Here is a 27,090-nt window from a genome sequence, read left to right as displayed (position 1 = left end):
TTATCATGACCAGACATCTCATCTTCTAAATTCCAGATCCTGAAGTGACAAGGACCTTGGAGATGTCCATAACTTCCTGCCCTCACTTGACAACCACCACCCAGGGTGAACCCGCACCTCCTTGAGGTTGAAGAGCTCGTTGCAACACAACTTTCCTGCCCTGCATTTGTGGCATCCCCAGCTCTTCCTGATAACCCACGTGCCCAGAGCAGGTTTTCAGGATAAAGAAGCCTTTCCATTTTAGCCCTTTCATCTTTTGACGCCACATCTCAGAGATCTTTCTCTGTTAGCAAAGCCTCTCCCGCGCCCCAGTGTTCCTCTGACGACACCTTTCACGTGGGCTCCTGAGCTGAGGCACAGCTCCCTGAATCCTATTAGCCGAAACTCCTGAGATCCCAAAGATCCCACTGGCTCATGGACTTAAGCCCCTGTGAAATGCCGTGCTCAGCATTAGGGCAGAAGAGCTCGAGTTTTGCTCTTCTCTGTCTCCTGACGCTCACGGATGATGAAGGGTGGGGGAAAGCATCATGGGCTGAACCTTGTAGAGTGGGAAACAACTCCATGAGTATTCCCAAAATCCTGCAGGCACTTTTCTCAGACATCGTGGTCTCACTGGGAACTCAAAGGGGGATGGAGACGGGGAATACAGGGGTTGCTGGACCGCTCCCAGTTCAAACCTGGGTTTCCTGACCGTGTGTTAAAGGTGGTGGTGCTCCTCCTCCAAGCAGGCGGAGGAGACTTTTGGATGCCTCATGCTCTCCGAGACATCTGAGCTGGGGGTTTTATCCCCCACCTCCAGGAACAGCAGCACTGTGAAAGCAACGTGATGCTGAAACACATCCTGAGCGCGGAGAAATCAGGGTAGGAAGGGAAGGGGTGAATCAAGCAAAGTAAAAAAGAGGGAAGCACAGGATGGAAAAAGAAAATAAAGTAAGGAGGAAGGGAAGAGGGATAGGAAGTGTTTCTCCAAGGAGCTGCGTGCAGGGAGGCCAAGTGTGGCTGTCCCCAACTCCTGCGCCCGGGGCACCTGCAGGAGAAATGGAGGCCCTGAGGAGCAGCACCCGCCCGGGGCCCAGGCGGCAACATCACAGACAATGGCCAGTGGGACAGAGCTGGAATGAGCGGCGTGACACACACGGAGGGACGCGGGCGCGCTGCAGTCATACATACCGGGATTGAACTGCGGGTTATGCTCATAAATCTAACTGCAATTAGTACGGGCTTCTGCATTTGAGAGGAGATGAAAAGGAAAGCAGAAGGTTAGAGTGCACATGCCGTCGCCCCTTCCAAAAACCCGCTTTGCTCCTTTTTTAGGTTTTTTTTCTTTTGTCCACTGGGGTGAGCGAGGCGGCTCTGCAGCACCAGCTCCACAACCTTGGGCAGACCCTGCTCGGATTCCATCCCCAAACAGCAGAAGCAGTGTGTCCCTGAGGATCACAGTGGGCAGGCCCAAGCAGAGGGGCTGCTCGGTGCTCAGCCCAAGTGTGGGGCGCCAGCGCTGCACCGAGTCTGTCCCTCTCCCACAGCCCAACTAGCCAAGCTCAGCGTGCAATCCGCAGGCCCCCAAGGAAGCATGGAAGCTCAATGAGATGGGTTTGAGGCTCCCAAAAAGGCAGTGCAGGAGAAGGGGCAGCTTTTGGGAAGCTCCTTTTGGGTTCAGATAATGTGACTAAGCACGAAAAATGATGGTCCAAGTCTCCCATGGGGCCACATCGAGCCAGTGGATGAAAGGTTTGACTCAACTCAGGACCAAACAAGCTCAAATGAAACGTTGATCAGGAACATCTGAGCTGGAGTGATCCCGTTTCCATGGACCATTCCCAGCTCCTTGGGCTTTGGTATGACTCCCTGTAAAGGTGAGGAACCACCACGGGGCTGAGGGTCCCTGTCCTGGGGGAGATGGTGTGGGAGGTTGTGAGGGGTTTAGGAGGCAGGGATAAGCAGGAGAAGATAAGGTAGAGTGGCTTCAGGGTCAAGGAGAGGGACAGGACGGGATAGAGAGGGCTTTGGCATCTCACCATGGATCTGCGGATCAAGGAGAGGCGGCTCTTGGCCTTGTTCTCTGCGAACTCCAGGCTGTTGATGTCCTTGAGACGAGCCTTGTATTTGTTCATCTGCTCGATGACAATCAATTCTACACAACTAAGGGGGGAAAACACCCAAAAGAAGACAAAATGGGAGGAGGAAGTGATGTGATCTGAGCTGTCTTGTCTTGTCCTTCAACAGGATTTCTTTGTAGCTTCTCCCTTAAGACTTTGGCTCCAGCACATTCTTTCATTTTATTACAAGGAAAGGATTATTTTGAAGATCTTCCCTGATGGAAAAGCAGAGGGAGAAAGCTCTAGCCAGAAGCCAGAGGGCAGTGGAAATTCCCCTATAAAGAATGATAACAGGCTACAGATGGATTGAGGAACACAGACTACAGAAATTAAAAGTCACCAGGGATTCCACCAGAGAAATTTCCCCCCTTGGAAGAGGGACCAAGGAAATACACACATGAAGAAGACAGCTTGCTTGCATGCCGTGATGCTGCAGCAGTGACGCTGTTCAGCTGAGCCAACTTTAATGCTGTCAGGAGGGGGTTTGGGGAAAAAGTCTTTTCCTCATAATAAAATGAAGGGATGTGCTGGAGCTAAAGCCTAAGGGAGAAGCTACAGTGAAATCCTGTTAAAGGCCAAGTGCTCCTGCCAGCTGGGTCTCCAAGCATGTTCTGGTCTTCAACAATTTTAATACTTCCTGGAGATAAAACCACCTCTTTTGGAAGCCCAGCCCTTTACTGGAAGCTTTCCATTATTATAATTTACTCCAGTATCTATTTTTAAATCTATTTAGTATGAGCCAAACTGAATTTGAGCAAGTGCTTTGCTTATTCTCTCACAAAACCTTTGCAATTATGGCAAAGGCCACAAAGAAATAAATTTATTAATATTAATACTGCTGCAGACCTAAGAACTTACCCCCTCTGATAAAAAAGCCAAAATTAAGTCAGAAACAAGACTTGCTTGCCAAGATATTAACTATAAAACATCAGCACAAGCTCCACCTTTTCCTGTTGAGATGTGCTGGGTAGGAAAGCAGAAGTCGACCTACTCTTGGGGATCCTTCATCACTTAAAAATCCCCATTTAACAACCTCTTGGGGATTGAGAGGACATGAAATGTCTTTGTGAAGATGCATTTCCTACATGTTTATCATTTCCGTGCCAAAGCTGTCATGTTTTGAGCCATTTGAGCACCCCAAGGGCTACCAAGCCGTGAGCGGTGGATCGTCCGGCACCATGCTCTTACGTGGTGGTTTTGCTGATGTCCTGGACACTCTGCAGGGGGTCGGTCGTGTCAGGGCAGCGCAGGATACAGGGAGCAAAGACAATGGCCAAGGCATTGGCTGACATGCGGTTGGTCTCTTCCTGAAGGGCAATCCTTAAAAAAAAAACCGGGATTAAGAGAGAAGTCAGAGATGAAGGCACCTCCACAGCACCTCTTCCACATAGTCATGGATGAACAGAGATGGCATTTCTACAGCACAGTCTCGCTTTGCTCTGCTTGATAGAGAAAGTCAAACCTCAAGATGTCTCAGGTGTTTCCAAGGCAGGCAAACGACCATCCATTTTCTACCCAAAAACATGGTGAGAGGCCTACAGCGGTGGGAGGCACCAGGGACCCGTAGGAACCACGAGCTCGTCAATACACAACCATCACTTGGAGAAACAGCTCTGGGGCCTCCTTGGTGACATGATGGACCTGAAAGCTCCCCTCTGTCTCCTGCCCACCTGCTTTCAGTCTAATCTATTTCCTCTCCTTGCCTAAAGCTGCCCAGCCCCAACGTACCTCACCAGGTGGAAGATGAGACGCTCCAAGGTGCTGAGGTGGGTGCGGGAGAGCTGGTCGATGACTGAGTACACGCCTCGCACTGTCTCCTTCCTCTCCTGGAGGCCTGTGGAGAATGTACCACCATTTAGGAGTGGCCTATACTCCCTCCTCTTTTTTAGAATGATACTTCTTAACACATATTTAATTTTACTACTCAAAATACAGAACTTTTGGGGCTGAAATCTGCTGAAATGTGACGTGAAAGTCACCAAAGTTGAGACCAAAAAACCAAAAATCTGACTCTGAAACCAGGTAAATACAGTTTATTAAAACCAGCTGGTTTGGTGCCAATGAGTAAATAAAAAGTCAGGCACTAAAAGTGGCACCCCCGCCAAGGGCAGGGGATGGTGAAGGAGGTTCCTCACCCATGGCCCGCAGAAACTCCTCATAGAGCTCGAAGGTCATGAGAGGGTTGGGCAGGTCTCGGAGCCACTGCTTGAACACGCTGGCAATGACGTGGATGTTGTAGTCGTCTAAATTCACATTATCAATGTCTAGATTTGGCAGCAGATGGAGGAAAAAGTAAAAAACCAAGAGACAGTGATTGAGATATGAACCATTAGTGAAGCCAAGGGGTTGGACAAGGTGACCTTTAAAGGGCCCTTCCTACCCAAATCATTCCATGATAAACTACTCCATGACAGAAAATGCACACATACCACCCCAAAACCACACTGTGTTTAACAGCAAGAAATCCAGAACCTCATTTCAGCTCCATGTGGTAAAATTGGAGAGAAATGCATTTTCCAGGGTGAATAACGTCAGGTGGAAGCAGGATTTCTTTCCTGGCTGTCAGTGATAGCTATGGTGTAAGTAAGGCAGAATTTTCCCTCAACTAGAATGACTTTTTCCATAGATTGCACCCAAAAAAGCATGAGTTGGTGACTTGAGTTTTGGTTGGTGATGTGAAAGCATCCCTTGCACAGCCTGCAGTCCTTCCTTCCATCCAACCTTGCTGATGCAGAGACTTTCCTCCCCAGGAGGTTCCTCCCCCTCCTTTTACCTGTATCGAGGCCTTGCCGCAGCTCCTTGATCTTGTTGGTGGAGCCTGACTTCCTGTAGATGCCCTCTGTGTACAGCCCGTGCATCTCGATGTAGTTGATGAGCTTCTCCACCAGCAACGGCACTGCCCGATCCTCGCTGGTCAGGCGGGAGAGCTCCACCCCGAACTGCCGGGGAGAGAGCTCGGGGTCGTACTGCACAGGGAAAGGACATAAAGGGGTTAAATCCTTCTAGGATTGGTGCAGTGCTTGGATCCAGCTGCTGTCCAGACTCCTTCAGCTGACCCAGGCAACCTGGGTGTTGGAGGACAGGACAGGACACAGGTCTTGCAGTGCTAAACTGGTCTCTGGATGTGCACCTGGAGTCAAAAAGTTTGGGTTTTCCTTTTTTAATCAGCCCACTGTGGTTATATCCTCAGGCTGGCAGAACCAACACAGCTGGGCATGGTCCTCCTCCACCTCCTGCCCCTCTGGCACCATTTCCAGGGATAATTTCACCCCCCAAAGATGATGCACGAAGCAGAACAGGTAAATCTGAATCTTGGCTTCTTAGATCAACTCACAGCATTGACAATTACAAAATATCTATGAACAAACGAGATGCCAAAATAGGAGCCAAAAGAACCCATCTCCATCTGTCAGGAAGGGCTCTTTCTGCTGGCTGCAAATGCTCACCAGAGAGTTGATACCTGACAAGTTCAAATTTGAATAAAGTCCTTCTGCATGGGAGATTCTGGGTGGGAAAAGTCAAAAGACCCAAGAAAAAATTGACACAATTCTCAGCCCCAGCAAAGGGAAGGTGACGTGCAAGCCAGTCATTGTCAAAATGGTGGTGCCCATGACCCAGGTCCCAGCTCCCCTGACATCACTCCTGCATCCTTATTTTTCCCACTCGATGTCATCCTTTCATCCATCCTGTCAACCTCATGAGAAGATGTGTGGAAGGTCTCCATATTGTTTCTTTCTGTCTCATAATTGATGGTTTGGGGCTCCCCATCACTGAAAACATGAATCCCCCAGGCACAGAGAAGTTAAAACCTTCCTAGATAAGAACTTCCAGCTGCCCAAGTTGGAGACATGGTGAACTCTCTTCCGTGGGTTCAGCACAAAAGCTTCCTTGTGCAGAGGAACCTCAAAAAACAAGAAGGCTCCAGGAGTCTCTGGGCTCCTCTGAAAAATAAATCTCATAGAACTTCTCAGATTTTAGAGCAGAAACTCATCAGAGGCGTTCCCAACTCTTGTAGAAATACTCCAGAAAGGGAAACAGTGTGGCAAAAATACTCTATGTATTCAAAGTACAAATATATTCATACATATATATCTTTAATGTATATATTCAGTTTTTTTCTTGGGAAAAATGTACTCCTGCAGCTTTCTGGGGGCTGTGTATTATGGAGGTTCTCCTCCAAGAAGCCTCCCAGAGAGCTGACAAAGCTTTGTACACATTATTCTCCTGCCTCTATTATCCTCCTTTCGGGCACAAAATAAGTGATTGAAAAGAAAACCCACCAAATCCTGATGATTCATCATTAGCCAGGACAACCTGCTGCGTTCATTCCCTGTTCTCCATACCCTTGAATCCGGGAAATAATATTTAATTCCCCTCTAAGGTGGACAGGGAGTGAACATCCTCCGCTCCCCTTCCTGGCTCAGGCCAGTTTGGGGACCATACCATGACCTGAGCAGGGACCAGCAGGGTGAAGAACAACCCGTGTTTCCAAGAATAACTCTCCATTTCCAAATCCTTAAAAGCTATAAAATGAGGCAAATTCCTATTATTCAATGTGGTTCCAAGGCAGGGAACGACATTGCAATGTCTCCTGCATGACTGGGCAGATCTACAGTGACTCATCACTGTGTAATTCCCAAAATATATCCAAACACTGCTTGGAGAGACCTCTGGGGATCTCTGGTCTGAACTCCTCCTCAAAGGAGGGTTATTGCCACCATTAGATCCAAGTTCTGTGCCTCCAATGATTTTTATACAAACTTAGGATCACCATCTGGAAGGTATTTAGTGAAAGAAAAGAGACTTTTACCTTTTTGGAGCACTTAGTCGTGGTTTTAAGACAGCACTTCTTGTGACAAGCATATTTACACACTGCAAGGGAGAAAAGGGGTATTTAATTATCCCAAAAGTCACAGCGCTGGAGAAATACAAATTCACATAGATAAAGTAGCTCCTCTCAGGACTAGCAGGTCAAAAACACGTTGAATTTGCAGTTTCCAGGGGCCAAGTCTATATTACATCCACTCAAACTAAAATAATGAAGCTTTAAAATGAAAGGCCCCATGTTTAAGTCCCTGAAACATTAAACACCTCCCCGACAGATCCACTTGGAATATAATCCATGCATCACTTTGAGCTGTTAGATCTGGATGCCCCCAAAGAGGTTGGAAATAGCACCTGATCTGTGTTCTTCCTTCTTTAAGCACTGGGCTTGAAGCACCCTGAGGTTGATGCTGCCAACCCAGTCACAGAAAGGTTAGAAAAAACAAAACAATGGATCAACCTTTCCCGTTGTCCCTCCTCCATTTTCCTGAGCTCCCCAAAAATTCATGTGCCCAGAGGTCAAACAGGAGAAGCCAAATGGGTTTGCCATGGTCAGGATCCCCACAGGCATCCTGAGGACCCCTTTCCATAGCTGACTCTCTTGTCCTTCTGACTGTGACACTTAAAGAAAGTTTGACCTCCCAGGGTGACCACATGACCCGGTGGGGTAAGATTTGTAACACAAAGCACAAAATTACTGTGCCGTGAAGGACTGCTGGGATGGACTCATTAGTTGACTTCAGAAACCCCTAAGAACTGTCCCAAAAGCTCTTCAGATGGGAAAAAACCCCAAATTAATTGAGAGTGGGGTTGCAAATGCCCAAACTCATCCCTGTGATACAAGCACATGAGAAGGACCAAAGAGGGAATGCTTACATTTACAAACAGAAGCCCTGTCCATGATCCAGATCAAGGAGGAACAATATTCACAGTACGTGGGGATGCTGTACTGGGTTGCCTTGAAAATGTGACCATTGTGCTCTTCCACCTGCGAGGACAAAGGTTGGATGGTGAGAAAAGGAGCTGGATGCTCAGTCTGCTGCAAAATGGGGAGATGGACACAGTCAGCTCTCCAACTTTGAGCTGGTATTTGTTTTTATTTGCTATTTTTGATTTCCTTTTCAGCCCAATACTCCACAGACAACCCAAACCAACACCCATCCTGTGTGGGAACCGAACCCTCATGGAAGCAGGTTTGACAGTGTTTGACTGGGGGTGGCTGGGCAAATTCTCCATGTTAAGAAGGTCTTCTATGAATCCACGGCCCTTTTTTTTGGCTCTATCCCTGCATCCTTCCCAGCACTATCATATCCTTTAGGAGAACAGGAGCTGCAATGTCCTCCATTCCCGATATTAGAGATGCAAAACACACTATAAATTTATGCAGAAACCCAGAACAACACTTTGTTTTGCTCTCAGCTCTTCCATAAAAATCCTTGACATGACAGTTATGTCTCGGCTGATGTGGGACGTGTTTTCAGAGAGCAACTCACATCCATCCTTGATCAAGTAAACCAAATCCACCTCATCCATCTTTCCAGCACATCCTTTCATGGCTGATGTTCAGATCTCACCACAGGACGTGCCATGAGAAGATCATGGCCATTCTGGCCCTAAGGACATTCACTTTTTAATGCACAGCCACAGAGGGGTCAACTCACCACATCTGTTTCCTTTTTCCTTCTCTTTTTCCGTTCTGTTTTTGGCACCTGGTACAAGAAGGAGATTGAAGTGTATTTAGGGGCAATTCCCCCAGGGAAATAGGACAGAGGGCTCATATCCAACAGTGCTTAGAGCCCCATCCTTCAATGCACCTGCAACCCCAGGAGAGTCACTCTAGGAAACTCTCGTATGGATCACCCTATTTTTGGAATTTTCCTGGACAACTGTCCCCATCTTCAGCTCAGAGCCAAGTGTAGCTGCTGCTCCAGCTCTAAATCCAGCAGCAGTGACTTAAAGTTCTCCTGTAAGAGACCCAAGGAGAACAAGATGCTCAGACTGCCCTGAAGAAAACCTGCCTGGAGAGGAGCCTGGAGAGGACTCACAGCAGAAGGGTCAGAATATGGGATATTTGTACAATAAACACCATCTCCCAAGCCCAGCCTGAGATCCCATGGGTGTCCTCACAGATGATACAGAGCAGAAAGTAAGGAGATCAGGTCTGTGAAAAAATGTAAGCTCTGACTGCTCTGAAAACTACACCTAAACTTGAGGTCAGTCATTGCGCACGACCCCTTCTCCTGCAACTCAACTGAAGATGACATGCGTGGTCTCCTGGGAAGAGGTCAGGAACCTTTATCACTTTCACTGTTTCTCAAAGGTTGAACCAAATCCCCCAAACGAAAGAAGCACCAGGAGTTTCCATTTCCAACCATCCACTCCTAGTCGCAACTTTGCCCTGGCGACAACATCTACACGTTGTCAAGGCCCAGCTCAGCCCAGGTGTGAACTGGGGTTTGCTGAGCCCACTGGAACCTCACTTAATGCCAGCTTATGCTGTTCAGCTGAACGCAGAGAAGAAAACAGGGGTTCCTGCGTGCCTACAGGGAGCACAACCCCATGGAAAGACAGTTCCCAAATCTTCAAGGGACTTCAGAAAAGGGTCAAGTACCTTCCCTGCAGTGTAATCCAGGGGTTTGTACTCCATCATATATTCATCCAGGAAGACTTTGAAGGTATTGACCCATACTTTAACTGGAGACTCACTCCAGTCCCTCTGCTCAAGCCTCATGGTCTTCTCCAGAATCTGCTCGAATAAGGCGTAGAGGTCCTTGTAGCGGATGCTTTTCCCATCATCCATCTTTTAAGGAAACAGAAGCAAAAAATAAAAAAAAAACCGTGATTTTTATACAGCCCAGATTTTTATGGAGCCTTTTCTGCTCCAGGCAATTATTTCAGCCTCATTGACTTTCAGCTGCTTGGCGAAAGCCCAAGTATGATTAAGAGAACGAAAAAAGGATCAGACATCTCCACCACTCACAAAGGGAACACAGAGTTTCCAGGCACTTTGAGTGGCAAATCGGAGTTTGTTGACTTTCTGTCCTTTCCCCTTTGACTGGGAGCAAAGCTGTAACAAGGATCAGGAATCTACACTCAATGTACCCTGAGAGCTGGCTAAGGAGGAAGAGTTACACAGGACTGAATACAGAGGAAGCACATCCATCCTTTAGGATAAGCAGACCAGGAGTGGAAGGTTTGGCAACAATCTGTACCCCCAGGAGGACCGAGAGCACACTGTTTTAATTCGAAGTTCTCACTCGCCATCCAGTCACTTACCGCCAGTGCTGAGGAGTAAAAGCTGAAGATGTTTTGTCGGAATTCCTTCAGTGCTTTCTTGAACACGACGTCTACCAGCGTGTCCTTCTTGCTGTCCTCGTTGTCCAGCTCATTCATCTGGGAAAACAAAGGAGTTTTTGCACCCACATCTCTTTTGCTGTAGCAGAGCTCCATGTGAGGTGACGCAGCATCAACGAGCAGCTCCTCCACCACGGGCAGACAGATGTTAATCATGACTACAAGATGTTTTCTCCTGCGTGCAAAGCAGAAACTTCTCCCAAGCACCCTCAGATGAATTATTAGCACTGTTACAGCTGCCCCCTGCATAATATGGACTTTGTCACCTCTGCCTGCTCTTGGAGCTCTGTGCTGGTGTGGGACAGGAGTTACCTTTTTCAGGAGGAACTCATCCATGCTCTTCAGGTCGCTGGCGCTGGTTATGATCTGCAGGGAGTCGTTCTGCCACTGCACAGGCTCCAGGGCCACGTTGCTGATCTTAACGCTGCGCTTGCGTTTCACTTTGGGAGAGGGTTCCTTGTTCTCCTTAAACTCCCGCCGGTAGATCCCGGACAGCTCCGGACTCCGCGGGGGGGTCAGGTGGTGAGGACCCAACTCTACAGGTGATAAATGAAAACAGGGAAAGAAAGAGACTGAGGAGCAGATGAAAAAAAATTGTACCACTAAACCAGAGAGATAGGCATTGGAATAAACCTGCAGAGGAGAGCAGTCCTGGGTGGTACTCACAGGAAGATTAAATGTCACTTCTCCTTTGCTTATTTCCTCCCTCCAGAGAGGAAACATCTGTCCATGTCCAGATGGTGGGCAGGAGGATTAGTGACATGGAATTCCTCGAGATCCATTATGGATCCCACCCTCCAACCTACTTGCCATCCATGAATTCAGTTGTGAACCAGCACGGCCATTTCCCAATTTCCCAACCCAGTTTCCCTGCTCCTTACAACCCTGGCACCGTGTCCTGCCCCCACTTACCTTCTCCAAGCTGCAAGCCAGGGAACACCTCCCTGCCAGGGGCCTCCTGCTCTGTATACAGCTCCAGCAGCTCTGACTGGGTAGCAAGCTTCTCTCGGGGGGTCTTCTTTTCCCCCTGTTTTCCCTTCACCCAGAACTTCATCTTGGCTCGCTGGGGCCTGCAAATAAGTCATGGAAAAAGAAATTGCCTTAACCAGGAAAATTTCCTTCAACCCAAAACAATCCAAATCTCCTGGACCTTCCTGGTATTTGAGGAGGAGTTAAATCCACACAGCTCCTACCAGAGAAAGCTGGCTACTTGTCCTTAGCAAAGACAAGAAACTTCAGAGTCATGTGTGCATCCGGGTGGTTTAGGATGGGACATTTGGCCCATGCCACTGAAACGTCATTATGATGTGACCCAGACACCTCTTTTAATTGGGCACGTCCATGGTCATGGGGAAAAGGTGGGATAAGTAACTCGAGCTGACTTTGGTGGGTGGAGCTCCAGAGGAGCCTGGATGGTTTGACAAGATCATGACGAGCAGGAAGGACACGGGACGGACTTGTCTGCTATCTCCTGCCACGTTTCCTACCTCCTATCTGGAGTCAGGCTCTTCTGGGCAGCTGCCAGCTTCCCGATCTCCCCCTGGGACATGGTTTTGTGCAGTTTGGTCTGACCTTCCCCGGAGGCAAATCGCTGCACCGTCTGTAAGGATTCCAAGCATGAAGACTTTAAAAACAAGACAGTTCTTGGGATGACTTTTTTTCCTAGCAAAAACTAGATATTTCATCTGTTATGTCTTTGTTTCTATTTGTCCACAGGTGAAAACCTACAGTCCTGGTGAGCCAGCTGCCACTAAAGAAATAGTTTGATGACTCCTAAAAAAACAGGTGTTGCCCTTGCTCCAACTCTACATTGAGGTCCAACTTTCTTGCCCCGTGAGCAGTCAGTGATGAAAATCAGTTTACACCAAGCCATGTGTCGTTACTGCTCAGCCTGCACAACTGCTCCATCATCTTGATCTGTACGTCCCAGCTCTCCATCCCAGAAGGGTCATGTTAAGCCATGATGAAGTGATTTGTGGCGTTCCCAGCCCCAAAGGAACCTTCAACCACCTGCATTTGTCCCAGCAGAGCTTCCAGCTCTTGTTGAGTACTTAATAGAAAAGAAGACCAAAGTCTTTGTGCCAGTGACAGTCAAAATTAACCCTTTAAACCATGAAATTTTTCATATTTAATAGAAAATATCTTCACTTTTGTCACCATTTAAAATACCCATTTTTTAAGGGTGGAATGAATTTGCAATAATTCAACCTAACAGGATCCCATGAAGTAGCCCAGAAAAAGTCTTGTCATATTTAAAAAATACATCAATTTTTCTTCTATTTTTCAATTGCAGCTGTGATTTCGGAGCTGGACTCCTGGAGGAGAGACTTGCAGCAGGAGGAAAGGAGGGAATCAGGTTGTATGGATGGATCTGGGAGATGATGGTCAAATATCTCCTGTATTTTCCCTATCACCTCAATGTCTCAGCTGAACTCACTGTGCTTTAAAGCATTTTTCTTCTATTAAAAATATTATAAATAGAATTCTATAAAAAATGGGCTGCAGGGGAGTCACATTTACCCTATTTACTCCTCTTAAATGTTTTATTTACCCCCCAGACTAATCTTTCATCAAGCCAGGAGATGGCAGCACATAAAGGAAAATAATCACTGGGAAAGTCAGGAACTGCAAAAAGGATTAAAGGGATTTTGTTCCTGTCATTCCTGCATTTAGTGATGATCACACATAAACTGTGGGTGGACATTGGGAAAAACACCACCTCAAACCCCATAAAAGTGATCTCCATCCAGCCCAAACTTACTATTTGTTTAAAAAATTATCTATTAAAATATTAACCCCCATAATATAGTTTTGCTCTTGAGTAATTTTAACGTTTTGAATTTCCAGCTTTAGAAAATTAGGACTAAAATGCATTTTTCGTGTGATATCCTTCTGGTTGAGGAACTTTGCTGAGGGGAAGGTCCTTGCCTGGATGGGAAACCTTCCCAGATGTCAAGATGAGCCTCTGCACAAGAAAATCCCTAGCTGGGGAACACCACAAAGCATCGGGAGGGCAAATGGCAATAACTGGGGGTCTGGAGTAGTCTCCCAGAGGAAGAGAGGACCAAATACTTTCCCTCTGAAAGAACAACTTTGTTTTGCCTGTCCCTGAGGTAACTGTGGCCAAGTGGATGGCTTAGGACAAGAGATCTTCTTTCCTTGCTTGGCTCTTCAGCCGTGCATGGGATCAGGCGGTGGCAGATACTTGGACTGATGTTTGTCAGTTGAGGGCTTCAGTGTGGAGGGTGGAGCAAAGCGACCAGTTCATCATCCAGGCCCTTCTCTCTGGCAAAGGAGGATGTTTTCAGAGGGTATTTCTGGTGTGGTTCCTCTGGCCAAGGCTTTCCATTTATCTGCTGCAGGAAGGCTCTCCAGGCTTAGGTGCCATACACAAGGGGTGTTAATATGTGCTGACCACAGCCAGGAGCTGCTCCTTCCACTCGGATATGTCTCATCACAAGGCAGGTTAATCATCAGCTATCCACGAGCCAAAAAGCTTGAGCAACCTTTGAATTTTGGTCATCGGGAAGTCCCTCAGCCTTAAAGGCACCTTGGAATTAACTGGACCTGCAGCAGCCACCTCATGTAGTGGTGCACCTCGGCTTTCAAATCTGGTTGCAGATGCTCTTGGTGTCTGCTGCTCTGGGATATCCCAGATATGGGTCAGGAGCATCAGTTTCCGGTAGAACTCTACTCACCAGCTGGGACACACAATCAGGGACTTGATGGCCAAGAAAAAAATGGGCAAAACAGGCAGTTCAGGCCAGTGCAGCTGTTGAGCCATCACATGCTCAGCTTCACAAGGTCACACGCAATCTCTCTTTCATCCTCCAGCAGCTCTCGGCCACTGAGCAGGACATTAAAGAGGCTTTTTTGGAAAGTCGTAGCTGGGGGCAGGAGCTGTCTGAAGGAGCTATTGACTCGCACAGGAATGGGCTCGCACACGGCAGCCTGACTTGTCTTCATGTGACCATCACAAGACACAAGGGATGTGTCTGTACCCAACCCAACATGCCCCAGTGTTGCTCTATCACAGGCTGCCCCACCATCTGCAACACCCCACTGGGCTCTGCTGATAAATACAGATAAACAGTCCCTAAATTTTGCTACTTGTGATGATCCGGACCCAGAAAAGCCACAAGGCCAAGGGCTAGTCCCAAACCTGCAATACAGAAGACAGATGGAAACACTGGACACCTTGTCAGGACACGCAGACGGAGGGGAGCGCGGAGCACACAACTTCACGGGCAGCAGTGGCTACAAAGCAGAACTGAACCACACGAGGGGGGAAAGTGCTGCCCACCAGTTAGAGCCAGAGATGGACAGCAGTGGAGAAGAGGGACACAGGAGAGACAAGAGAGAGTTGGCACCTACTACTACTCGCATGCAGTGAGAGCTGTTAAACCAGGTGAGCAGAGTCCCAAGGAGCACTTCCCAAGAGTGCAAACAAGCCAGGATGCTCTCAAGGTTGGAGTGTGCTAGGTGCCAGCCCAGCACCTTCTGCATCCCAGTGGGAATGACTCCTACAGTTAAAATTCCCCTTTGTACATGGGTAGCTCCAGGAGCACAGCACAGTAGTCTGGAGATGGCACCGCCCCTTGCCTGGCTATGACATCTGGGGACATGGTTTGGTGCTGGGTTAATGTTTGGACTCAATGATCTCAGAGGTCTTTTCCAACCTAAATGATTCTGTGATTCTATGTAAAAAAAAATATATTTTACAACATAAAATCCTCCCTTTCCCAATCCACAAGCAGGGAGATGTACAAAGATGCAGCCAAACCATCTCAGTTCATTGACCTGTGTCTTTTAATCATGTTTTGAGTACTCCTGTCTCAAAACTCCTGGAAACGTATAAAAAAATCCATGGAATTTGAAAATATCTGTTCTCTTCCAGCAAGGAAATTATTCTGGGAAAACCTGCTTTTTATAATAAAAACTCCTGAAAGAAAAGTCATGAAAAGCCCTCCTTGGCCACCAGCCTTTCTTGGCAAAGCAGATTTTGGGATTGCATGAGATGTTTGCCGGAGCAGCTGAAGCAGAAGAACAAGGCAGCCCTACCCAATGCTCCCCCAGAGCTCTCACAGCAGGAGATGATTCCTGGTGTTTATCCACACTTCTATGGGAACATCTCCAGCACCTCAGGAAAAAAACCATCCTGAGTGGGTTGCAGGTTGTTGGCCTCTGCTACTCCTGAAACCTCTCGGTTTGTGATTCTCCAAAAGCAGCTTATGCGGGTGGGAGATTAAGCCTGAGATGCAAATGCTCCACAGCACAGGCTCATGTAGGACCTGCCAAGGGACAACTGCCACTGTGCTTGAAAAAAACACTCAGGTTGTTTGGTTTTGTTTTAACCCTTCTGTTTCATCCTCACTCTATTTTTATTGCCCACATTCCTTGGTTTTGCTTTCTCTAACACACTGTGTGTCAGCATTGCTCCAATAACTGAGGACTGAATAATCATCGGATAAAATATCCAAAGTAAAAAGGAAGTGCAGGATTTATGTAATTGTTGTCTGCTGCTTTTCAGGCAATATTTACTTTCATTTGTTCTATAGATGTGTATAGACCATGTTTAGATCAAAAGGTTTCAGGGGGAACTTTGCTATTGAGGTTAAAGCCCCCAGAAACAGGTAGCTGTGCAATACAAGTCGTAATGCTCCAGAAAACCTGTGGAAACTGTGATGGATACCGAATCAAGCCAGAAAACATCCCCAGGGCCAAGTAATACAGCTTGGATAGAGCTCTGAGCACCCTGGTCTAGTGGAAGGTGTCCTTGCCCATAGCAGGGGTTTGGAATGAGATGAGCTTTAAAGTCCCTTCCAATGATTCCATGATTTTGCCTCTGTTTCTGCTGTGTTTACCCATCTACAGCATCCTTGGGAGTGGGAAAAGAAGCGGTGGAGGGATCAGTGCAGCTAAGGTTAGCAGAGAGAGGCTCCCGCAGCTCCACTTGCTCCTTGGATTTCATCTCCCCCACCACGTTGGAAAAATTACCATTTCGGAGTCACTGTACCAGGCCTGCCCCAGCCGGGCCGCAGGCACCGCCTCGGGGTCAGGAGGTTGCTCAGAGGAGAGAAGGAACTCAAAACTGCCATCGTAATCATCTTCCTCCGTGTCCCCCTCCCCATCAGCAAAAGTACCTCTAGTCAAGAAATCGGAGCGCGTCCGCGCCATGCGGGCTTTCTTTTTATGGCTCGGTCTGGGAACCTGCTTGACCAAAGGATAAAAACAAAACAAAACGAGAAGAAGGGTTTTAAAACAAAAAGGAGATTCTACCCACGTTGCCTTAAGACATCTCTGAGTGACACCACACCCTGCAGAGGGGACGTGATATTATGTCCGGGGGAGAAAAGCGAAGGACCAGGAAAAACAAAAACCAGGACAGGACAGTGGAAATGGACAATCATGATGTTACTCAAACGGATGTTAAACCAAATCAAGACAAGACGGCCTTGGAAAGTGTTTGCCATCAGCACCGCGGGATCCTTTCATCCAGAGCTGCTAAAAATTAATCTTCCGGGGCTTTTTATTTTAAGAGAAGGTGTGAAAGTTGCCGTGCCGTCGTATCCCCCTTCCCTGCCTATGCCTTGTGCTTCAGAGTTCACTTCTTTGAAGCTTTTGAGGGAACACTGGCAGAATAAGTGATTTTCCCCCCTTTTCAATGAAGAGAGAAAATAAACAAGTTCCAACTCACCTCTCCTCTGCCAGACCCCGGCATCTTAAATGGCTTCCGTGCAAGTTCCCCCTTGGAAAGGCATTGATGGTTTGCTTCTCTGCTGAGACACAACAAAACAGGGATGTTCCATCTCCTCCCAAAAGCCTTTCCACAAGTGCCCAGCCCAAGCAATCAAGACCAAATTGCAAGTCTGAGGTCATGGGGTTTTGGAATTGCTTGGAATTCTTCAAGATTGGAGTTAATACTGAAGTACAAGAAGATACAACTTTCTCCCTGTCACATTTATCCATCAAGGTGGTTATGGGTGGACACCTTTGCACTTTGGGATTCTCAAATGTGATGGTTCTGTCTCAGAATAAAAAGTAAAATGCAGGAATTTTCTCCCAGAGCAATGGCACAGAAACCATAAGACTATTATGCCTGGAGGCACCTTGAGCTCCCACCAATTAACCACTGGGAGCTTTGGCCTGGGAAAGGGTGTAGCGGGATTTGAGGGGGAGGGGAAGTTTTATTTTTTTTGAGCTAAATGGCCCAAACCACCCCAAAATTATGTAAGGCACCTTAAGCAACACAACAGAGTGGGAGCAAACGTTGTCCCAAGGTCTTGCTCTGGTCTCCAGATCCTGCGCTGGAGCATTGTGTTAAGCAACACAATGGAGCTGAGCTATTGTTAAGCCCATTACACGTGTAATTAACTACATATGTGAGCCACACGCTCCCAAAAGCGCGTTTGCATCCCAAACTCTCTCCGGAGAATTGCTGGTTTATAATCTGCAATGGTCAGATTGTCCAAATGGCTTTGCTGGATGTGTTAATGATATGGTAAAGGAGGAAAACCCCGAAACTTTTTGCCTCATTGAGTCATTTCTACTCTGACCACTCAAAAATCCTAAGAACTTTTTCATCACCTCTCACCCTTCATCCAGGGCAAAGGGAAGAGTATTGGGTCTCTTTATTGACTCTCTTCTCCTGCTGATGTCCATAATTATCTTCCCTGGCTTACACAAGTCCATAAGAGACTGAGAAATTGTATTTCCAAACAGAAATTGTTTCTCCCTTTCCTCTGACCTTTGCCCACCTGTTGCTAGAAGATCAAGGATCACCAAATATCCTGAGTTGGAAGGGACCCACAAGGATCATCGAGTCCAACTTGTAAGTGAATGGTCCCTACAGGGATCAACCTCACCAACCCTGGCAATATTAGCCCTGTGCTCTAACCAACTGAGCTAAACTCAAACCTGTCTGTGTTTCACTGCGGGTTTTGTACAACCTCCAGAAACAAAGTTCTGGACCATTTGTAGAACACAGTACCTGGCAGAAGAAAAAACCTATGGAGAAAGCCCAGCAGAAAGCCCATTGTCTTTTTACTCACTGGAGGCCAAAGGGATTGTCTTTTGGCGTGAAGAACATGGGGCTTGACTTCGTCTCCTCAGTGGCCTGGTTGGGCAGCCGAGGTTGCCAGAGGCGCTCTGTCCTTGAGAAGTGGCTGCCTGGGTGGTCCTTGGGGTCCAGAGCTGGTTTGGAATGGCTTCGGGGTTCCAGGCCTTCTCTGCGCTCTAAGAACATGCTGACAGGCCGGTCTTTGGGGGCACTGTGGGCTGGAGAGCTCCCCCTTGTCCCAACAGTGAGGCCTTTGATGTCCACCGAAGAGGTTGGAGTCACGCTGGGGGCAGGGCTGTGCTCCCCTCTGCTCTGGGGGTGCAGGATGAGGACTGACTGGGGCCGGCTGTCTGGTTTTTTGGTTGGTTTGAGGGAGGGGTCCTTCATTCTGCTCTGCAAAGCCTCCACCCTCCCTTGCTGCTCGAAGGCTTTGCGTTGTCTCTCCAGAATTTCCTTCTGCTGACGGATCTGCTCCATCATCTCCCTCTCGTTTTGCAGCTGAAGCTGCTTCTGCCGTTCCTCCTTCTCCACGTTGAGCTTTTCTAGTCTTCTGATGACAGATTCTGGAGAAAGGGCCTGTGTTGCTGTCCCTGTCCCACGTTCTTCTCTCTTGGTAGAGGGCTTCTCCTCTTCCTTCTCTCCCAAGGCTCTGCCCTGGCCTGGCTCAGAGTCCTTCCTGACCTCAGAGAACGTAAATGTCCTCTCCTCTCTTTCCACTGCTTTATTCCTCAGGCTATTCTCCATCAGCTTCACCTTCATGTTGTTTTGGGGAGGAACATAGAAAGTAGGGAGGTTGCTGGAAAGGAGGGATTCTCTTGGGTGTGTCTTTAGCACATTCTGGGGGTCACCAGCCCCGTGCTCTTTCACGGGGAGGTTATCAGGCAGCTCCAGGTCTGAAGGCATCTGTCTGCAGCCAGGCAAATTGCTGTTCCCATCTGCTGCACAGAAAACCTTCTCCTGCAGGAGAACCTGGGGACTACTGGGCAGGGAGTCCATGGAAAACGACTGCACTTCGTGCTCGTCTAAGACTAAGGAAACAAGTTTATTACTTGGGGTATCTTCACAGTTTAAGAGCTCAAAACTTCCTTGAGAGCTCTCGCTCTCGGGGGTTCCCTGAGGGGAATGAAGTGCCTCAGACACAAACTCGGTGGACCAGCGCCGCTCTTCCGAGGGTGACAGCCCGCCCGTGGAGCGGACCTTGAGCAGCTCCAAGCTAAACTTCGCCTGTTCCAGCTCGCGCATCCGCCGGCTTTCTCTCTTTGCACGAACCACTTTTTTCTGGTTGAGATCCTCCAGCGACTTGGGTCTCTCTCTCACAACAACCTCCTCTTCAGTGTCCATCCCACTCTGGCTGCTGGCTCTCTCGTGCCTTTTGTACAGAGGAGTATCCAGTGGTTCCATGTGGTTCACCTGATTATTCTCCATCAGTGATTTGTGTTGCTCTATAGCTCTCACTCGCTCTTCAAACGAGCTGTCCTCCCACTTGGACGGGTCAGAGCCCTTAATTTCCAACACACCATCTGCCTCCAGTCCATCCTCTTCTCTCCCTGCCAAGCCGTTCTCCAGCTGCAGCTCTTTTAAGTGCTGCTCTTTCAAAGCTCTAAACCTGTAAGAAAGTAGAAAAACAAGATATTGCACCCCTGTGCGCACTCACGACCCTTCAAAGCACTGCACCACTGGTACCTCATCACCACCACCATCATTGCCCCACCACCATCGGCACCTCAAACAACCCTCCTCACATATGTGGTGTGAGTCAATGCGAGGGCACATTCGGATTTCATCCTTCTCCTCTTCTGCTGTCTCTGTACCCAAGGACTGCCCCAACGCACCTGGAAGCTCCCCTTGTGCCCACAGCAGCAGCTCCATCCTCCATCCCTGGTCTAGCTCCTTCGTAAGCTGTCAGAGCCACAGAAGTTTAAATCATCGCACCCCCTTGGCTTCTCCATCTTTGTCATCCTGCCTGGGCTGCCTCTGGAACAACCAGCAGGCACTTGCACTCGGTGTCAAGAGCTCTTTGCAGCTCCCAAATCTTCCATGCTATGTCAAGGTGCTCCACACCTTGCAAGCAGCACCTTCAGAGAGCGAATTGTGACCTGTCCTGTGGCTAGAGGGCCAAGGCATGGCTGGAAACCCTGTCCCCTCCGGTATGCCTTGTCCTTGTGAGCCAGCACAGCAACCAGATCGGTGAGGCAATCTGAGTTAAAAATAGGCTACTTAAACTGGTGCTGCTGCCAAGGGGAAAAAAAAAACCCTCGCGAGTATTTATGGCCTTGGCTTTGCACTGCCTACGTGCTCCAACCTGAAATAGGCTCTGCTTATTCCAAGAGCAGGATGTGCAGCTAAATAAACTCCTTTGTTAGAAAGCATGGAGCAAAGGGCCGGTGCAGGTCAGGAGAGGGTCACAGGTGCCACGAGGGGACACCAGCTCTGCAAGTCACCGCAGTGCCCTGACTGACATCAACCCCCTCCCTCCCCAGTGAGCAGCACCACAAAACATATTCCTGTTTAACTGAGGTGTTACCTTTGCCGTGCCAAATATCCCCGGCACGCTGCCTGCAAGCAGACAGTTTTGGTCCTGCTGGCTGCGTACGCTCGCCGGGCGCAGTGGCCCCGCCAGGCTGCCTGGATGCTGGTGGCCGCGGCGTGTTGGCGCCGGCGGTGCTCCCGCCAGCAGCTCTGGATGAAATGGGCTGCAAACTGCATCTGCAGGAACCGCCGCCGTTCCATGAAGCCACGCCAGTGGGTCTGGAGAACCACAGCGGCTTTGTCGAGGAGTAGAGGGTCTGGGGATGGTTTGCCTTGTTTTCGGCTCCGGTAGCTCCGCCAAAATCTCTGCAAACACAGTGGGTGGTTCCTTGTTAACAGGTTTTCACAGAATGCCAGAATACACCGAATTGAAAGAGATCCACAAGGATCATTCAGTCCATCTCCTGCCCCTCACAGGTCCGTCCCAAAGAGTCACACCAGGTGCTCCAGAGGATCATTCAAATACTCCTTGATCTCTGTCAGCCTTGGTGCTGTGACTACTGCCCTAGGGAGCCAGTTCCAATCCCTACACAAAAGGGGAAGAGCCTTTTCCTGAGATCCAACCTAAACCTGCCCTGACACAACTTCAGGCCATTCCCTCAGGTCCTGTCACTGGTCAACACTGAGAAGAGATCAGCATCTGCCCCTCCTCTTCCTCTCACAAGGAAGTTGTACCTGCAGTGAGGTTTCCCCTCAGTCTCCTCTTCTCCAGCTGAACAGACCAAGTGCCCTCAGTGTCCTCACATGGTTTCCCCTCAAGGTCCTTCACCATCTTTGATGTCCTCCTTTGGACACTCTCCAATAGCTCAATATCTTTCTTATATTGGGGTGCCCAAAACTACCCCAATATTGCAGGTGAGGTTGCCCCAGTGCAGAGCAGAAAGGGACAATCCCCTTTCTTGCCTGTCCAGAGATGCTGGACCTGATGCCCCCCAGGACACAGCTGGCCCTCCTGGCTGCCAATGGCACTGCTGACTCATATTCAGTGTTGTGTGGGGACCCGCCTTCATGTAACCCTTCCAGCTCTGTCTCCCCCATTCCCAAGTTATTGTGGCACTAGGAGTCAAATCCTGATGGGAAGCTCCTTCCTTGGAGAGGGGACCTGGTTTTCACCCACTGGCTCCATTCAGGGATTTTAACTTGCCATGGAAGCCAGCACCACGACCCACCTGTATGGTGATGGCAGCACTCCGTAGGCTCAGGAACTGCCTCCTGCAGATAAGGCTGCGGAACCAGCGCTGCAGGAGCGTGATCCGCCGCAGCACCTCCTGGTGCAGCAGGTCCTGCAGAAGCTGCCGCTCCCGCTCCTTCATGAAAACCTGGACAAAACAAACCCCAAAAAACGCACTAGCACAGAAAGTTTCCCAGCCCACGAGCCAAGTGTTTTAATCCTCCTGGCTTCTGTGTCCTGGATGCCCCAGGGAGAGTTGGGAGCTGATTTTTGTGAAGCCGCTTCTAACAGGTTTCTGAGGCTTCATTGACAGCCTGTGACTGTCTAAGCTCTGAATCACAGAGTCTCTGTTTTCCCATCATAGAATCCCAGAATATGCTGAGCTGGAAGGGACCCACAAGGATCATCCAGTCCAACCCTCAGCCCTGCATAGGACCATCCCCAAGAGTCACAGCAGGTGCCCCAGAGGATCATCCAAATGCTCCTTGAGCTCTGTCATCCTTGGGGCTGTGACCACTGCCTGTTCAGTACCCAACCACCCTCTGGGGGAAGAACCTTTTCCTAATATCCAACCTAAACCTTCCCTGACACAACTTCAGGCCATTCGCTCAGGTCCTGTCACTGGTCCCCACAGAGAGGGGATGAGAACCATTGGATCGAGCTGTGCCTACACACAGACAGAGTTTTTGGAGGCTGTCTCGTCACAACCAGCAACACCAAACAATATTATTCCTTATTATTTTATGTTAATAGTATCCAAAGTATCATTTAAGCCATTGGCTTCTGGCAAACAGAAGAAAAATACCTGCAGTAATAGAACCATATATAAAGATGATAATTTATCATAGAGAAATGCAGGTAAATGTTATATCTGCATCTTTTAAAGGCTGAGCCGAGGGTGAACATTTACCGTTGTTCTCCCAACTTGGTAATTGTCTGGATCGAGTTTTATCTTCTGGAAGAAATCATGGATATTGTGCTTAGATGGGCTGACTCCTTGAGGCAGAAGGACATGGAAATGGTTCACAAAATCCTGAAAAGTTAAAAAAGAAACACCAAGATTTGGTTAGGTGGGTCCTGCTGCATCCCTTTCTTCCATAAATAACAGATCTCCTCCACTGGCCACATGAAATGGGATCTCTGGAGTGAGTAAAAGGACAGAGAACATTTTACAGACTGGAGAACACCAGTTTCATCCATCATTTGTTGTTTGACAGGAAACACATCAAAGCAGGAACCCAGCAATATTCAAGTGGTTTGCAGCGTGGGAAGAGAGGTTCTGAAGGAGCCATGGGGTCATCCCGAGAAAAAATGCTCCGAATCCTCAGCAAGGACCATGGTGGAAGGGGGTTACCAGCATTGCAAAGCACCTGTGAGATGCTCCATCAGTTACTGCTGTGATGACTCAAAGAACAGAGGTGATATGAGAGGATAGCTCCTTCCAAGTAAGACTGGGATCCCTGCTCCTGGTAAAAAATATTAAGCATTTTCCTTTTCCTAAGCAGCTGCTGTACAGGACACGACACCCACCCCAAAGCAGCTGCCAGCAGGAAACAAATCAGCACCAGCCAAGCATGAAAGGACTGACATGTGCACAAAACCTGTCAAACACATGAAAAAGAAGAAAACAGGAAAAGCTGGATAACTCCTGTGCAGTTCAGAGGATGCCGATCCCCCTCCCGATGGGACGCAGCCAACACCGACACAACAGGCAAACATCGCTCCCAGGGACTCCAGACACAGAAGAGCACAAGTAAATTAAGACACTTCTTTTGCAAAAAGGGAGCCCACTTTGCAAAATATACTGGTTTAGTTCAAAACTCCAAATCCAGGAGGGATCAGAGCCCTCACTGAGGTCTGGAGCAGCTCGTGTGGACCAGAGCCGCCCCACGTGGACATCAGACTGTTACACCCACTGCCCTGTTGAGCTATAAATTAATATATAAAAAATGAGTCTGCAACACTCAGAACAACTCTGCTAATGATGCTAAAGATGGTGAAAGACAAAAGCCCTTTGACTCAACCTGGAAGGAGTATTTGCAGCTGTATCCTGACTGGCGAATGCGGACAGTCTCCAGCATCCCTGTGTACCGCAGCTGCCGGAGCACCAGGCTGTCGTTGAACCGCAGGGGCAGCTGGAAGGGGAAAAACAGGCCAAGGATGAGCAAATATTTCCTTTCCCTGAAGCTTTGAAGTGTGTGGAGGGGTAAATGGATTCAGCAGATGTAGCACATCTGGGATTGAATCCTGTTTGCTTCTGAGACCTTCAAACACTAACTGGATAAATAAAGCCATAAAGAAAATTTTGCGGATCCCCTGAATTGAATAAGACCCCTCAAGGGCACAGCTAATGGGTAAGATTTTGAGCAACTAAATAATCTCCAAGGTATAAAGCTTCGGTTTTAAATGCCTGGGTAAAACTCTGAAGGATTAATCCTCAAACCATCCCTACTGTAACCTGCATTTTAAACTGAGGGTCCTTAATCCATGAGACAAATATCTAAAGTCAAATTCAAGAAATATGATGCCTTGTGGAGTCAGTTTGATCAATGAATCTTGTTTTAAAAGGATCTGCTTTTACCCATAGAAACTTTATTTAAGGAAGTTTTATGGCTCAGACCCAGCACAAGTGGATTTGAGGCTCTGTCAATCTCTATTATGGGTGGCAGGGGCTTCAAAGTAGTCAAATTCATTCATTAAACAACACATTTTTCATGTCAACTAAAATCATATATTTTCATACATGTTTTTATAATTTTGATATAAAGCTGGTGCAGTTAATCAAGAACAACACCCGGGTGACAACATCTATTGCTCATGTCTTCTAAATCAACTCCATTTGAGGCTTTCTTTTCTTTCTAACTCCTGTAAAAATTGGTTCCCAAGCTGATTTTTAGCAGCTTTCCCAGGACAGGATTTACCTTTTCGGCGTTGGATCGAATACACTTGACAAAATACGGCTCTGCTTGGCCAAGGGTCTCCATCAGCTTGTTGAGCGATGCCTGTGATAGGGAGGACACAGGGAAAGGGAAAGGAGACCCCATGAATAATGAAAATCCAAACGCTCCAATCATAAACCAACAACAATTGGAATAAATGATGAGTAAACCAGGCAGATGGGAAATTATTGCCCCAAAAAGGAGTGTTTCAGCCCAAACAATTTGGTTGGTTTTGTCTTTGCTTCTAACAAAGCATCAGGAAATAAATACAATTCTGGGATGGATTTTCAGGTCCCTAGTTCCACTGGAGCCCAAATTCCCATCCCAAGAGCCTCTTCCAGCCATGAAAGTGAGCTCCCAGACAAGAATTTACACCTGGCATCAACCAACCACTGATACTTTCTAAACACAGATGAAACTTTCCTTTATCAAAAGTGACTCCAGGATTATTCCTGATTTTTATTTGTCAAAACTTTACCTCTAAGTAAGGTAAAGTAAGTCTAGGCCTAAGACTGAATGCTCCTAATGACAGTTTTGCAAAGTAAAGATGGGGAATTGGCAATATTTTTTGAAGCCTGGAACCCCAAACACTTTATAGGTTGTTTCTAGAGAAGAGTTTCCATGTTGCCATGTTCCTAGCTGAAGGATCACTGAGGATCAAGGCTTTTCCAGGTTCCCTTTTTCTATTTTCCCTTATTTCTTGATCATTATTAAAAGTTCTATCCCATAAAAATGAATTCAGATTGGCATCACTCCACACCCAGCTGCTCCAGTGGGATGTTATCCCTTCATGTCACAAATTTTCCAATTTTTGGGGGACAAAGCACAAGCTCTTTGGACAAAACCCCGCTGAAAACTGGAGTGTGTTGAGTCCGGACGTGTTTGAGTATCTCTCATTGCTGAGCTCATCACTGACATGGCATTGGCAATGTGCTCCAGAGCTGATTATTCCTGATTTCAACAGGGTTTAAAACTCAGTGGTGTAAGGGATATTTGGTTGTACATCATAATTCATGTAAGAAATTTTTCAGTATATGAGTTAATAAACTGGTGTGACATTAGAAAGCAGCATTAGGTCTCCAAATCTGCTCTCAGAAAGCCTTTATTTCCCCCTTCTGCTCATTTCAAAGGCATCTTTATAGGAAGCCTTTCATGTTTAGAAAAATTTATCTGCATCCAGGATTTGGGAAGGAGCAAGGGTTGCACCCCAGGCACGTGCAGTGCAGCTGTTCTATGTGTATTCACCTCGTGCAAATATCCCTGTTGTTCCTGTCCCGGGGAGCAGCGGGAATGCCAGAGCTCTGCCAGCACACTCCTGGTTTTCTTTAAATCTTAAATTATTTATTTTTTTTTTTTACCAAAAGTAGCCTATTGGGAACTATCAGTGAGCAACCATGCTGCTGCATCCCACTGTGCCCACACGGGCTGGTGGGAGGGAATCACAGAATCCCAGAAGATGCTGAGTTGGAAGGGACCCACAAGGATCATCCAGTTCAACTCCTGCCCCTGCACAGGACCATCCCCAAGAGTCACACCAGGTGCCCCAGAGGATCATCCCAATGCTCCTTGACCTCTATCAGCCTTGGTGCTGTGCCCACTGACCTGGGGAGCCTGTTCAGTGCCCAACCCCGCCTTCTCAGGGGGAAGAACCTTTTCCTGAGATCCAACCTGACCCTGCCCTGACACAACTCTAGTCCGTTCCCTGGGGTCCTGTCACTGATCCTCACAGAGCAGAGATCAGTGCCTGGCCTCCCCTTCCCCTCATGAGGAAGTTGTAACTGCAGTGAGGTCTCCCCTCAGTCTCCTCCTCTCCAGGTGGAACAGATCAAGTGCCCTCAGCTGCCCCTCCAGGCCCTTCCCCATCCCTGTTGCCTCCTTTGGAAGCTCTCTAGGGGCTATAACCCCTTTGCCGAAAAGCCCCGTGAAAGCTCGGCAAGCGGAGCGCTCCTGGCACTGGGAATTGCAGGAACAGCCCCACAGGAGGGGATGTTTCCATTCCCTCAGCAGCCAGAGCCGCCCTGTGCACGGCAGATGGTCCAGGCACCCTCTGCCATCTGGCGCCAGCTCCGGTCATCGGGAATCCGCAAAGGACACGCGAGGTCACAGATTAACCCC

The 27,090-nt window shown here is 48.1% G+C and overlaps 1 protein-coding gene across 7 annotated transcripts in view; it reads right to left on the bottom strand.

Moving 5' to 3' along the window:
• MYO9A (myosin IXA) overlaps positions 1-27,090 on the bottom strand; it is a 168,372-nt gene that overhangs the window by 4,295 nt on the left and 136,987 nt on the right. For 3 of the 7 annotated variants that reach the window (XM_027889155.1, XM_027889190.1, XM_027889164.1), the window contains 22 exons: positions 24,958-25,038; positions 24,061-24,171; positions 22,947-23,069; positions 22,035-22,184; positions 20,861-21,171; positions 18,329-19,942; positions 16,975-17,056; positions 16,275-16,487; positions 11,765-11,877; positions 11,190-11,347; positions 10,590-10,813; positions 10,200-10,316; positions 9,535-9,723; positions 8,585-8,632; positions 7,800-7,911; positions 6,910-6,971; positions 4,873-5,065; positions 4,235-4,363; positions 3,828-3,933; positions 3,288-3,419; positions 2,019-2,142; positions 1,171-1,224 (listed from right to left, as the gene is read on the bottom strand). In XM_027889155.1, coding sequence (XP_027744956.1) covers positions 1,171-1,224; positions 2,019-2,142; positions 3,288-3,419; positions 3,828-3,933; positions 4,235-4,363; positions 4,873-5,065; positions 6,910-6,971; positions 7,800-7,911; positions 8,585-8,632; positions 9,535-9,723; positions 10,200-10,316; positions 10,590-10,813; positions 11,190-11,347; positions 11,765-11,877; positions 16,275-16,487; positions 16,975-17,056; positions 18,329-19,942; positions 20,861-21,171; positions 22,035-22,184; positions 22,947-23,069; positions 24,061-24,171; positions 24,958-25,038 — 4,446 coding nt within the window. The remainder of the gene's footprint in view (positions 1-1,170; positions 1,225-2,018; positions 2,143-3,287; positions 3,420-3,827; positions 3,934-4,234; positions 4,364-4,872; positions 5,066-6,909; positions 6,972-7,799; positions 7,912-8,584; positions 8,633-9,534; positions 9,724-10,199; positions 10,317-10,589; positions 10,814-11,189; positions 11,348-11,764; positions 11,878-16,274; positions 16,488-16,974; positions 17,057-18,328; positions 19,943-20,860; positions 21,172-22,034; positions 22,185-22,946; positions 23,070-24,060; positions 24,172-24,957; positions 25,039-27,090) is intronic. The other 4 variants (XM_027889171.1, XM_027889197.1, XM_027889206.1 and 1 more) reach the window with 4 other exon arrangements.

Source organism: Empidonax traillii, unplaced genomic scaffold, assembly GCF_003031625.1.
Source record: "Empidonax traillii isolate 1590-97213 ecotype Southwest subspecies unplaced genomic scaffold, ASM303162v1 scaffold12:size2584012, whole genome shotgun sequence".
Taxonomy (NCBI): Eukaryota; Metazoa; Chordata; class Aves; order Passeriformes; family Tyrannidae; genus Empidonax; species Empidonax traillii.
The sequence above is the reverse complement of the archived record's forward strand: the minus strand, read 5'-3'. Positions and strand labels throughout refer to the sequence as shown.